Source organism: Nelusetta ayraudi, unplaced genomic scaffold (assembly GCF_046127955.1).
Source record: "Nelusetta ayraudi isolate G7.1 ecotype Tasmania unplaced genomic scaffold, CSIRO-AGI_Nayr_v1 ptg000210l, whole genome shotgun sequence".
In the NCBI taxonomy this organism is placed as follows: Eukaryota; Metazoa; Chordata; class Actinopteri; order Tetraodontiformes; family Monacanthidae; genus Nelusetta; species Nelusetta ayraudi.
This window is the reverse complement of record NW_027466259.1, coordinates 17634-29899: the sequence shown is the minus strand read 5'-3', so window position 1 is coordinate 29899 and position 12266 is coordinate 17634. Positions and strand designations below refer to the sequence as shown.

Genomic DNA, 12266 nt, shown 5'->3' with positions numbered 1-12266 from the left:
TCAGGGAGAGCAGACTGAAAGGTTTCCTTCCTCTTTGAACACACGCAGGCAATAGAAATGTCACTCTGCTTGCCCGGCGCCAGGGAAAAGAAATCACGCCCCAATATAATATCGTATTTGAACTTGCATACAGATTGTAATATTAGAGCCATGTTTTGATGACTGTTAGTGATGATTAGTATTCGCGGGGCACTGGTGTTGTAGATTATTTTGCCCCCACAGACGACAAATGCAGCCAGGTAGCTGGAGGCCATGCGTTTCCAGATTGGGCCATTTAGTCAATTTCTTCGCTTGCTGTGAGCACAAATATTAAAGCAAAAAGTGTTTTTAGTGAATTTTTTATTTATTTATTTTTAACTTTTGGTCCACATATCGCCATGGGTTTTACCGCCAGTGGGGCAGCAACACAAGCAGTGTTTTGGCCACGGCCACCAGTTGTTTCTAAGACAGTAACGACAAACATGTTGCACACGTGTCTCACAGGATTTAATAATGTAGTGATCGTTATGTAGAGGACGTTATGCATCACCAATATGTTTTGATAATAACTCAAGAGTTTACACCACATTGCCAGCATTAATACAAAGCAAACGATGATGTTAAATCATCATCACAATCAGAGCATCGCAGCATTGGGGCTCTACTCACAGTGTGAGGACCCCCTTGTTTGTTTTGCAAGTCTGCCTAATGAACTTGCGATCCAAGATAGCCGCGTTGGTTAATTATGGCGAATGGCGATACAAGCCCGACGTGTGCAGTAATTATTGGCCTATTCAGCGGCTTTCCACAGCTGTGTTAAGGTGGAGGAGCCAAATTAATTCCGCCCACCGTCTCCGTCATCTGTTCTACGAGCTCTGGTGCGCTCTCACTTCCCTTCCTTGGCTCTGTTCCCGCCCACCTGGTGCAACTGTTTCAGGTGTCCTGCTCACGAAGCAGTGCAGTGCCTCAGCAACATTCTAGCAGTCGGACTGCAAAGTCGAATTTCGCCTTTCAAGACGAAGGACAAGAGGTATATTGATTGTAACGAGTGAAACACTCTGTCTGGTAATACCGGGGGTTCTCCGCAGTGCGTGCGCTTGTCTTAAATGCTCAATATTGTCGGTGCGAGCAGCACGTTGACACTCAGCAAAAGTGCAGTTTATCACTCACACACTCAAAATGGCCCTAGACGGGTGTAAGAGTGGGGAATGAAAGGCACTTCACGCACTCAACCAGATGGTGTAGCCGAGTGGCGCAGCTGAAGGTGTGAGTGACAACGTTCAGAATGCTAGCTAAAGTTAGCGCCCGCTAGCTCGACAATGCGCTCCTTGCTTCTTCTTCTTCTTCTTGAAGTGCTTAAAAACATGAGAGCGGTGCAACATTTCAAAAAGTGCTAAAGTTGAGATTGAAAGCAAGATAAAAGAGAGAACATGAATGGCAGCAATATATCTAAAATATAAAATACAGCTAAAAAGAGAAGGAAGGAAAAAACGACACAGTTCAAAACAGTCTAACGAACAATATTGCGCTCAAACCTTTATTGATATCAAATCTTAGTTGTAGCTGCTGTACGTCTTAGTTTTATTTTACTTTTTTTTTTTTTCAATCTTCCTTTGAGCCATTGTTCATGCACGCCATGTGTTATTAGGAGGAAGTAGACCGGGTGGTGAAAAATGATTCCCGCGTGATGTGATATCAAAGTCCTGTTAAGGAATTCCAGACTTGTGAGCGTTGCAGCGTCTGTCTCAGCGCGATAACGCCACTTTTTCACACCGCCGACCTTTTTGAAGCCAGCCGCTTTCCCCTCCTTTTATTTTAGCCAACGATGCCTCTGCGGGCCCAAACTCATCTGCTCCGAACAAATGTTTCCCGTCCTGCCACGTCCACGTGCACAAATAACCGTCTCATGGCCCAACCAGTAGATTACTCAGCGTGGTCACTTGGGAACCAGCCTCACACAGAGCGCTGCTTGTTTGGCACCAGAACATTTTTACAGAGCCTCACAAAGCCTCCATATAGCGCGCTGTTCTTTCCCATTAACCATAGAGGAGGCTGAGGTCAGGGCCCACCGGGGGAAACCCATCAACCATAATTAAGGGCATCCTCACTAGATTAAGGCGCTGATAAATCATCAAAACTGTGGTCCTATGGGGGCTGCTGCTGCTGCTGCTGCTGCTGCTGCTGCTGCTGCTGTGTCAATTTAAATGGGAGTATTTTCAGGTTTGGAAGGACTGAGAAAGTGCAACACAAGCTAATTCCCTCCGGACAGGAAGGTGATTCATTTTTGTGAGGACAAAAACTTTGTTTGTTCTTTTCTTAGCACCTCTGGCTTTGTCCTTGTTTTTTTGTTGCAATCCTCCTGGGTTAAGTGCCTGACAATATGAACTAACCGCACTTGGATGAAGAACGTACAGAAGAAACTGAAGGAGGAAACTCGAGGGGCGACTCTGAGGCCAACTGCTGCTGAAGATGTTGGTGTGGATTGGTGCAGTCGCTGCGGTTTTAAAGCTTAAAGCTTTCCAGCAGATCATAGCTCATTTGGGGTGGTGAGACATAAAAGGTCACCTTCTGCAGCAATAGTGAGCCTGGAGCTGTTGCTAACCGGCTCAACTGGCAGCAAAAAGTCTGATTGGTCAGCTTTTCATACACAACTGACTCATCCAGTCATCCTAAGGTCTCTTTCTCATTGATTTTGTAGAGGTTTGGAAACACGTCTCTCACACACAGTGTTACATTCCTTAATGATTTCAATATATCGCACAGCTAAATCAGTTTTCGTCCTGTTTGAATGCGTATTTGTCTTTATTATTTCCCAAAGTTCACTTGTGTGATATTTTTTTTGACGTGGATAATGAGTCAAACAAGGCTTCTGCAGTCTCCAACATTGTTGTTTTGCTAATCTTATTCTCTCTTGATTGTTTGCAGTTGCATTACGCAGTGTTAAGGCAGTGAGCTTGAAGCTTACTCATCCCGCCCCAGTGTCTATCGACAATAGAATCGAGCATTAATCTTGATCCTGCCGTCGGGGCATCGCTGTGTCTGCTTCCACATGGTTCCGGCTGCAGAAAATCCAACCGTGCTGGTGTTCGCGGAGGCAGAAATGCCCCGAAACTCAGTTTACAGACAGCGAGCAGCCCTCTGTGCCAAGGACAGATTGTTGCGTTGTGTCAGCCTGCAGTTCAGAGATGGTTTGGAGTACACATGATATTCCAGGAAGAATTTCCAAGAAACAAAGGGAAGCCTGATGAGCTGTTTGGAGGCTGTGCAGCGGCTGCTGTAATCTCCCTTTTTCTTGGGAGTGTTTCCTTCTTCGCAGATGCAAAAAAAAAAAAAGAATGCACGCAGTCAACAGCCAGTGGGGCTTTATTATCCCCCGTTTCTCACTGTACTGTTGCCCTCACATCACTTGGAGTCATGCTGCTTCTTCCCAGGATGATGAACAGTAAACACAGTGTGGAGCCTCTTCTGTTTCCCTCCTCGCTGTCAATCACCAGCTATTTCTTCCCTCGCCATTATTTCTCAGTCTTTACTGTCACCGTACTTCTGATCTGGAGTGCGTTCAACAACATCAACAACAACAACAACAACAACAACAGCAAAAAAGAAATTGAAAAAAATTCCAATCTTTGCCAATTATAGACTTAAACTATCATGAGGTTTGTGCACAAAGGACTTGTTGTTTATGCCTTGTCAACACAGACTTTATAATAACTGTAATGATCAAGAAGGACAAAAGCTTCTTGAAACGACCTCTTGCTTCAGTTGGAAGAACTCCATCAGACAAAATGAGACTTTTCCTCCGACTTGGATCCGACTCGGACCAAATTGGAGCCATCGGCGGTGCTGCTGCTACCTGCTGCTACTACCTGCTCCTGATGTTGTTGACGCCTCACTGCTGCAGGACCGTTGTTCCGCTCAACCTGCACGGTCGGCAGAAAAAGTTTCTTTGAGTCAGCAGAACCGAGTCAGTCGGTTGGTCAGTCTGCTGGATGGCTGACGGCGTCCATGCAGAGAGGGGGACATTTTCCTGCTTCTCTTTGAACAACTAAACAACCGCTACCGTGTCGCATGCACTGGGAAGTACATACCATGCAACATTTGATGGCCCCTCAATAGACAATTAATGGAGGAGGTTATAAAGGAATGAACCCTGGTGAACCCATCTTATTTGATTACAACAAAGTGCGTCACCATCATTTAAGTTTTGAATGAATCTCAACAAGGGGACTTGTTCAAATTGTATGTTGTGCGCACCAATATTCCATTGCAGGAAAAAGTAGATTTAATGGCGCTAATAGCTTCAGACGTGTGCCATAGATGCACTTTAATATTATGTGACAAGTGAGAGCTTGAACTGTCAGAAAGTTAACAGATCAGAGATGAATTGGAAGAAATCCCAAATTTAGCGAGAATCAAAATTTTCTACAAACTGGCATTTTGAATTTTCTTGAGCGTAAATGTTTGGAATTTGAAGTTTAGAAGATGCTTTGACACAATTACACAAAAACCATGAGATTCTGTTGCCCTCACTTTCTATCACGTGAATTATTTGCTCCACTGATTTGAAAGGACTTTGTTGATCGCAACCCCTTCCTTAAAAACACCTCTGCGGATCCTCCCCAGCCCTCGGTGGTCCCACGTCTCAGTTTCCTTGAGAAAGTTTTCCAGACTTACCCCCCAGCACCACACCCACACCCACACCCACACCCACACACACCACCGCCTCCATTCCGTCCCCCTCTCCTCCCCCATCGTTCTCTTTATTGTCATGGTAATGGGCTCCACCGCGTGTGACCAAAACGGCCGAGACTTAATTGATGAAAAGGAGATGACCAAGAGGAGCCCTGGCAAGGGGTTTTGCATACATCAGCAGTGAATGATATCCCTTTGCCGAAGCCTTATGGAATAAATTATGACGCTTCAGGACACTTGGACTTGCGATTTTTGTTTGGGAAATGTGAGACCGCGCAGCTGTCCTTTGGCGGGGGAGAAACAGCCAAGATATGGGGTGAAAGTGGCCGGCCGTCTTGGGAACGCGGCGCCTTGAAGGCATTCATGGCGTTGCATGGCCATTAATGGCTTGTTGCAAGTGAAAATAGACAACTGAGAAATAAGGAAAGGCCTCATGACTGCATGACTGGCCGAGCACGTTTGTAGCCAATGAGGAAATGACACAGAGACGGCAGAAAAACACTTTTTTATTTTATCATTTTAACGAACATGCAGATCCGTCAAACGTTTAAAATATTATGTTGATTGATGTACTTGTCATTACTAGCTTGCAAACGTTGGCTGTTGCAGCACTCATAATATACATACATACACACATCACTATTTAAAAAAAAAAAATGCAATATTTAAATCCCTAATAACATGAAAAAAAAACCCAACGATGGATTGTTTTAGATAAAATATATTGCATATAAGTGGAAAAAGCATCCCATACATTTTAAAGTAACACTTCTGTAATCTGTAATCCCACCGCAGCGATAACATTATATTTTTAAGACAAAGTTATTATACTGTCACAATCTCATAGCATTCTGTAGCTAATGTTGTAGCTTAACAGAGAAATAGTGCCATCAGCAAAAAAAATAAAAATAAAAAATAAAAATACAACTTTATTTATCAGTTTGACAATGACCAAAACATATTAGACATATAAGATTGATTTCAATGTAGGCATTTCTTTAAAAAGTTGTAAACTCCCCCTCCAGCTCAGCTAGAAATATTTTAAATGCCTTGAATAGCAACAATAAAGTCACTACTGTAAATAAAGATATAATCTATCGGTGTTTGCCAAACCATTTGAGCAGAGTGGCGATGAATGGCAATCAACAAGATCTATTTGTAGGCTGCAGACTGGTGTGTGTGTGTGTGTGTGTGTGTGTGTGTGTGTGTGTGTGTGTGTGTGTGTGTGTGTGTGTGTGTGTGTGTGTGTGTGTGTGTGTGTGTGTGTGTGTGTGTGTGTGCGCGTGTGGGGCAATGGAAGCTCACCTTTCACTTGTGCGGGTAGAGTTTCAACAAAAGTCGTCTGCCAACTGACACTGTCAATTGAGCAGCACTATTGTGCGTGCAGAGAGCCATTGTCCACGCTAAGAGAGGCCATTCTACCCCACAGTGACCACCATGCACAGTAAAGTGCAGACGTTTTGACATGATTCTAAACGTACACCAACATCGCCCAGACCTTCAGTTGGTGCAGGCCAGGGACCCAGATCATGTACCTGTGCGGTACTAACGGTGATGTGGTGGTGCAGTGGTTAGCTGGTGCCTGGGGTCCTCCAGGTCCTCCGGCTCCCTCCCACAGTCCAGAAAACCTGTGAGTTGGAGCGGGAAGGGAAGGGAAGGGTTGAAGCACTCAAAGATAAATAGATCAAGACATAACACACATGTACAATCAGTAAGAGAAATGGACCTACCCTGAGTGGCAGCCTCACAGAGCTCAGGGGAAGGTCTCCAGCTTCCCACACGCCCCCCCTGAGCAGGACAACTGCTTGTCCACCTGACCCACTTGGACCCCTGCAGCCTAACGTGCGAGCTTGCGCGTGAACGGGTCTCACCCCCCCCCCCCCCGGTACCTGGGAACCCAGTCTGCTGCGGCCTGTGGTGGTATTTTGAGGTCGTGAGAAGCAGCTGTCTGCGTCCCTTCCTCTCCGCCGGCGAGGCCTCGCAGGCGGCCCCCCCGCCGCTGGTGACGTGGCAGCGGCCTCGGGGCGCCCGCTGTTTGGGATTATGAAGGTTGAGGGTAGCGCAGGTGCTTGTTGTCGGTTATTACAGCAGACACTGGTGGTGGCTTTGCTAATGTGCTAGCCTGGCACGCTTTCTCCCAATAATAATACAGGACTGTGTTTGTTTTCTCAAATTCTCCCAAGTCATTGTTGACAGTCAGAACTTTTTTCTTACACGGTCAGTGAACTATAAATGCAGTATGACTCAGACTAGAACGCTGCTGGCATTCGTATTTACTGCTGCAGTGAAAAAAAACCCACATACATTAATAATAAATGCATCAGAAAAACATGGAAATCCTGGCCCAGTGTACTTTTACTAATATATTTTATTAATAAAAGACTTTTTAGTTACTTATTTTTATTTATTTATTTTATGTGTATTACCTTTTTATATTCTCCTCTTATATGTTAGATATGTTTTATTTTATATTCCCCCTTTTGAGTCTTTTGAATTTAATGCAAGTTTCCTTCCACTATATGCATCATGTACATATCTAAACTGAAAAGCTTTTTTTTTTTTTTTTTACCTTTTACCGCAAATTCTGAGATCATTTTTCCTTGACGTGGCTCCCTCTTTCGGAGGAGCAGTTCAGTGGTGGAAAAAAAGAATGGGGGACTTTGTCGCAGCAAAGTACCGGCTGACAACGTTCTCTAACTTTCTCCTGTCGGTTCGCTAACAGATGGTTGTGTGTGTGTGTGTGTGTGTGTGTGTGCACCTTGGCAGGGGGAGAAGAATGCCGGCTTCGACGTGCTCTACCACAACATGAAGCACGGCCAGTTGGCAACCAAGGAGCTCGCCGAGTTCGTCCGCGAGAGGTGAGCCGTGTATTTGTGAACACATGAGTGGGAGGTGACACGGGGTGATGGGCGCAGGGAGGAATTTTACACTCTGTCCGGACTCGGCACTTGGACGGAAGACTGCGGGATTGGGGAAACCGCCCTCAGAAAGGAAAATGGCGAGCTGAGAAAGGAGCACGTTAGGAATAAAGACAGGCACTGGTGGGCAAAACTGATACCAAACCACTCGGGGTGAAAGGTCACTGATGCTGATGGTACTGACAGACAGTGAGCACTGGGCTTAAGTCTTGTGTCGACTGGGATGAACTCAGAGAATCAACGTTGGACATTTCACACTCTTGCTGTTGTTAAGTGGTGTTTTTGTTTTTCCTCCTATGACGGTAATCACTGCTGGGCTTTAAACATAGCTTGACACAGGTCGTTGAACGGTGCACCCTCTGTGGGAGTGGGGAACGCCATTCGCATACAAAATAAAAGCCATTTAATGTTTGACTCAATAAAAGGGACAAAGACAGGAAGGACACGTTTTCTTCCTTAGCACCTCCAAATTTACCAAAGCCGTACAAAAGCGGCGAGCGGCCATTGTTCCGCAGCAGGATTCCCTTCAGACTTAATAAACTGGGACTGATTCGCACTGATGAGGAGCAGATCTTCCCCAACCACGGCCTCGGGCTTTATGAGCTCCTCTGTCCGCTAATCGGTGGTGAGCGGGACTGGGAATAATGGAGCTCCTGCAGGGGTTGGAGCTCCCACAGCTGGAAGCACACAGAGAAGCTCTCTCTCTCTCTCTCTCTCTCTGTCTCTCTCTCTGTCTCTCTCTCTCTCTCTCTCTCTCTCTGTCTCTCTCTCTGTCTCTCTCTCTCTCTCTCTCTCTCTGTCTCTCTCTCTGTCTCTCTCTCTCTCTCTCTCTCTCTCTGTCTCTCTCTCTGTCTCTCTCTCTCTCTCTCTCTCTCTGTCTCTCTCTGTCTCTCTCTCTCTCTCTCTCTCTCTCTCTGTCTCTCTCTCTCTCTCTCTCTCTGTCTCTCTCTCTCTCTCTCTCTCTCTCTCTCTCTCACTCTCTCTCTCTCTCCCCTCACTGGCGAGCCGATCCTCCTGACAGTGATTTAGAGTGCCGCGGCACATTCCTCACATGGGGGGAAATTCAGTTATCGCTTCCGCAGGCAGGCAGTCGACGAGTCAGGAGTGAAAGAGGAGCCAAGCAGTGTGTGTGTGTGTGTGTGTGTGTGTGTGTGTGTGTGAGAGATCCGATGAGCCTCCATTTATCTGTCTGTCTGTCTCCCTTGTCTGAGTGGACTTTTATTTTTTATTTTTTTATTTCTCCGATCGCACTTGGAGTCCAAGTAGATGCGTTAATTTATGGTAAGAACGACTGGTAAACCTCGTAAAGCAATCGGATGGTCGGCTGAAGATGCTCGCCGTTTGTTTATGGCTCCCTCTGCTTCTCAAGTCGTTCCGTCCTCCCTCTGGCTGTCGGTGTCGAAGCCGCAGCCGCTCCGCAGGATCTACGGCCGACTATTAAACTTTAATGTCCACGCAACGTAAAAACAAGTTGCTTTTTCATTTAAATTGTGTCCCATGGCGACATTTTGCCAAGGTGGATGATAATTTCACTGCAGTTGGCTGGCGTTGGCCGTGATGACCGTTAGCATAAAGTGAATTTAAAAAAAAAAATCCTGTACACTTCCCAAAGAGTTGAGGTGTCCCCAGTCTCTCAACAAACAAGGAAGTCCCTCTCTCACTTCAACCACAACCTGAATCTGCTGTTTTCTCAGGGATCTGATGAGAAACGATTTCACCATGCTGCTCCTCAACAGTCCAGGATGAAATATGATCCATATGTAAACGTGTGTAACGTGGTGCTTTCCATCGTGTGTGTTCAGCGCGGCCGTGGAGGAGACCTACTCCAAGTCGATGAGCAAACTGGCCAAGATGGCCAGCAACGGCAGCCCGCTGGGGTGAGTGGATCCCACCTCACCCTCCGCTCGTCACCCCCTCCTCCAGCGTCTACTGTTGGGGAGGTGTTTGCTGTGCGTTGGAATTATACATGCGGTGTCATATGGCCGCACATGAGAAATGAATGAGGACCATCTGCGTCGCCAAATGGCCGCATCCATGATTCAGAGGACGTCCTCGCGGCTCCTTGGCCCCCTGATCTTTAATCTACGGTCTATATGTTGTTGCGTGGCGTGGCGTGGTGTTTCCCCAGGACCTTTGCGCCCATGTGGGACGTGTTCAGGGTGTCCTCGGACAAGCTGGCCCTCTGCCACCTCGAGCTGATGAGAAAGATGAACGACCTCATCCGGGAGATCAACAAGTACGGCGACGAGCAGGTCAAGATTCACCGCAGGGTAGGTGCACCGGGCCGCGCTCGCCGGTGCCCACGTGCACCAGCAGCCAAGAGCTTGGACACAGCCTATGAATTTAGTGTCTTTTCCTTCGTTGACGTTGCAGTCTCTCACTGAAGGCATCAAAACTGCGTCTAGCCACACATGGAATTATCTATGTCTAATATTTAAATTCTTCAAAATAGCCACCATTCATAAAAATAAAAGCATGTTTAGAGTTATTTAACGTGCATTTCTTTGCTGCATAATGACATGTATCCTGCTAGTGTGATGTCTTCATTGTCGAGTGTAGAAAGTCAGAAAGACAAAGAAAAAACATTGCATTGCATTTGGAATGGTAGTGTATACTTCTTGGCTTTGCAGACTTTGCAACAGACACACACACACACACAAGCACACACACACACACACACACACACACACACACACACACTGGGCTTCTGTCACCCTAATCTAATTTACCTCATGCAAAATCCAATTAACTGCCCGTCGTTTCATGGGAATGGCTGCGGCCGTCTCGGCATCATCATGTAATCAGGTACAAAGACAACCTTGACGTTGTGTGTGTGTCTGTGTGTGTGTGTGTGCGCGCTGTGTGTGTGTGTGTGTGTGTGTGTGTGTGTGTGTGTGTGTGTGTGTGTGTGTGTGTTCGTGTGTGTGTGTGTGTGTGTGTGTGCGTGCGTGCCTGTGACGCAGACCAAGGAAGAGATGGTGGGGACGGTGGAGGCTGTGCAGGCGCTGCAGGTCCAGAGCGGCCACCTCCAGAAGTCCAAGGAGGGCTACCACGGCAAGTGTCTGGAGCTGGACAGGCTGAGGAAGGAAGGAGCGCCGCTGAAAGAGTTGGAGAAAGTCAGTCGCACAAATGTCACCATTGGAATATTTGGAAATGTGACACTGTGAACAGATTCAACGTGTTGCGCGCGGGCCGAACGTTCAGCTGTAACTCAGGGACTTCAAGCAAATGTTTGTTTTTTGGGCGTTTTTTTTTTTGTTTGTCTTTTTTTGCGGTCACCTTGGCGATTTTATCTGTGTTTTATGCACATAAGGTAAAAATATTTGGGACTGCAGGAATAAAATAGCCTGAAGGTTGAACCCATGTTTATTTTTCTGATGCTTAGTTTTTGTGTGAGGTAGAATTAAAAAAGGAAACAACATGTGCTTCTGGAAAAGAAATCCATCGTCTTGAAGTTAATGGGGCGTGACTAAATACCACATGAAAATACAGTGCATCCTTTTTCCCTTTCATTTTCTAAATGCTTCCGTTCATATACTTTTCATTCTTATTATTTTGGCCCCAATTTATGTTTAATTGGACTTTTCCTAAGATTCCCAAAGGGGGTTGAGATTGAAAAGGCAGAGCAGTGCATCGATCCCAGTGTGTTGCTTCAAAATTGTTTGTTTGTTTTTTCCCGTCCCCCGAGTTTGAAACCGATGTATTATTTATTTTCGCTCTCAGACCAGCTGTTATCGTCGGAATTGTTGTCGCAAGTGGCAGCAAAACCACTGCCACCATTCCTTTTCATTTCTGATGCCAGGTTTGTGAACGAGGCGTCCGCAGCCAGCGCCGCTTATTTGTCTTCCCTCTCTCGCCAGGCGGAGCTCAAGTCCAAGAAAGCGGCCGAGTCTTTTGCGCTGTGCATCAAGAAGTACAACCGCGTCGGAGGGGAGTTTGAGCAGAAGATGAGCGAGTCCTCCCAGGTCAGCTCCTCCCACTGCGGCCACGCCAGGCTGCAACTCTTGTGTTTCTCATGGCTCTGACTCCGCCCCCCAGATAAATCCCATCTTATTTGTACCTCACCAGAAAGTAAATATAAAAAAAAAAAAAAGAAAGAAACCTCCACCCTGACGGATCCCAGGTGCACCACCTACTCGTGCGCTCCTTCCTCCACATCCGTCGCAGAGCCATTCAACTCGATTCACTGCCTCCTCACTTCCATGGTTACTGCTGGCGTTTCTATGGGAATCCTCGTCTGGGAAGATGACGGAGACAACCCCGATCAATTACGGCTCAAATTAACCTGGGGTCCTTTCACTCATTTTAATCTGATATACTTCTTGCTGCTTGCACATTTTTGAGCGTTAGCTACTGAAAAAAAAACCCCCACAATTCTAACTTCATAGAAATGGGTTCCTGCTGACAGGAGATCCAAGGTCTGTGGATTTTGCCCAAGCAATTACTAGGAAAGATCTCACTTTCAAAAACTGCTGGCTCTGCTACTGAGACGGGCTCCCTGGAGGAGCCCGATGACAAATAAGACGGCAGAATAAATAGGAGGATAAATCCAAAATGTCAAAGCCGAGCCTCTCCGAGCTCCTCCTGCTGGGTGAGCGCGTGTCTCAGCGTGGCTCAGCGTGGCTCCTTGTTGCAAATAAGGTGTTTCTTTGTTTGTTTTTTTATTGGTTTTCTTTT

General features: G+C 46.4%; 1 protein-coding gene across 2 annotated transcripts in view; it reads left to right on the top strand.

The window, feature by feature from the left end:
- Window positions 1–12266, top strand: part of fcho1 (FCH and mu domain containing endocytic adaptor 1) — a 38194-nt gene that overhangs the window by 12752 nt on the left and 13176 nt on the right. The window contains exons 3-7 of one of the 2 annotated variants that reach the window (XM_076016023.1): window positions 7438–7529; window positions 9392–9466; window positions 9718–9859; window positions 10553–10705; window positions 11450–11554. In XM_076016023.1, coding sequence (XP_075872138.1) covers window positions 7438–7529; window positions 9392–9466; window positions 9718–9859; window positions 10553–10705; window positions 11450–11554 — 567 coding nt within the window. The remainder of the gene's footprint in view (window positions 1–7437; window positions 7530–9391; window positions 9467–9717; window positions 9860–10552; window positions 10706–11449; window positions 11555–12266) is intronic. The other variant, XM_076016024.1, reaches the window with a different exon arrangement.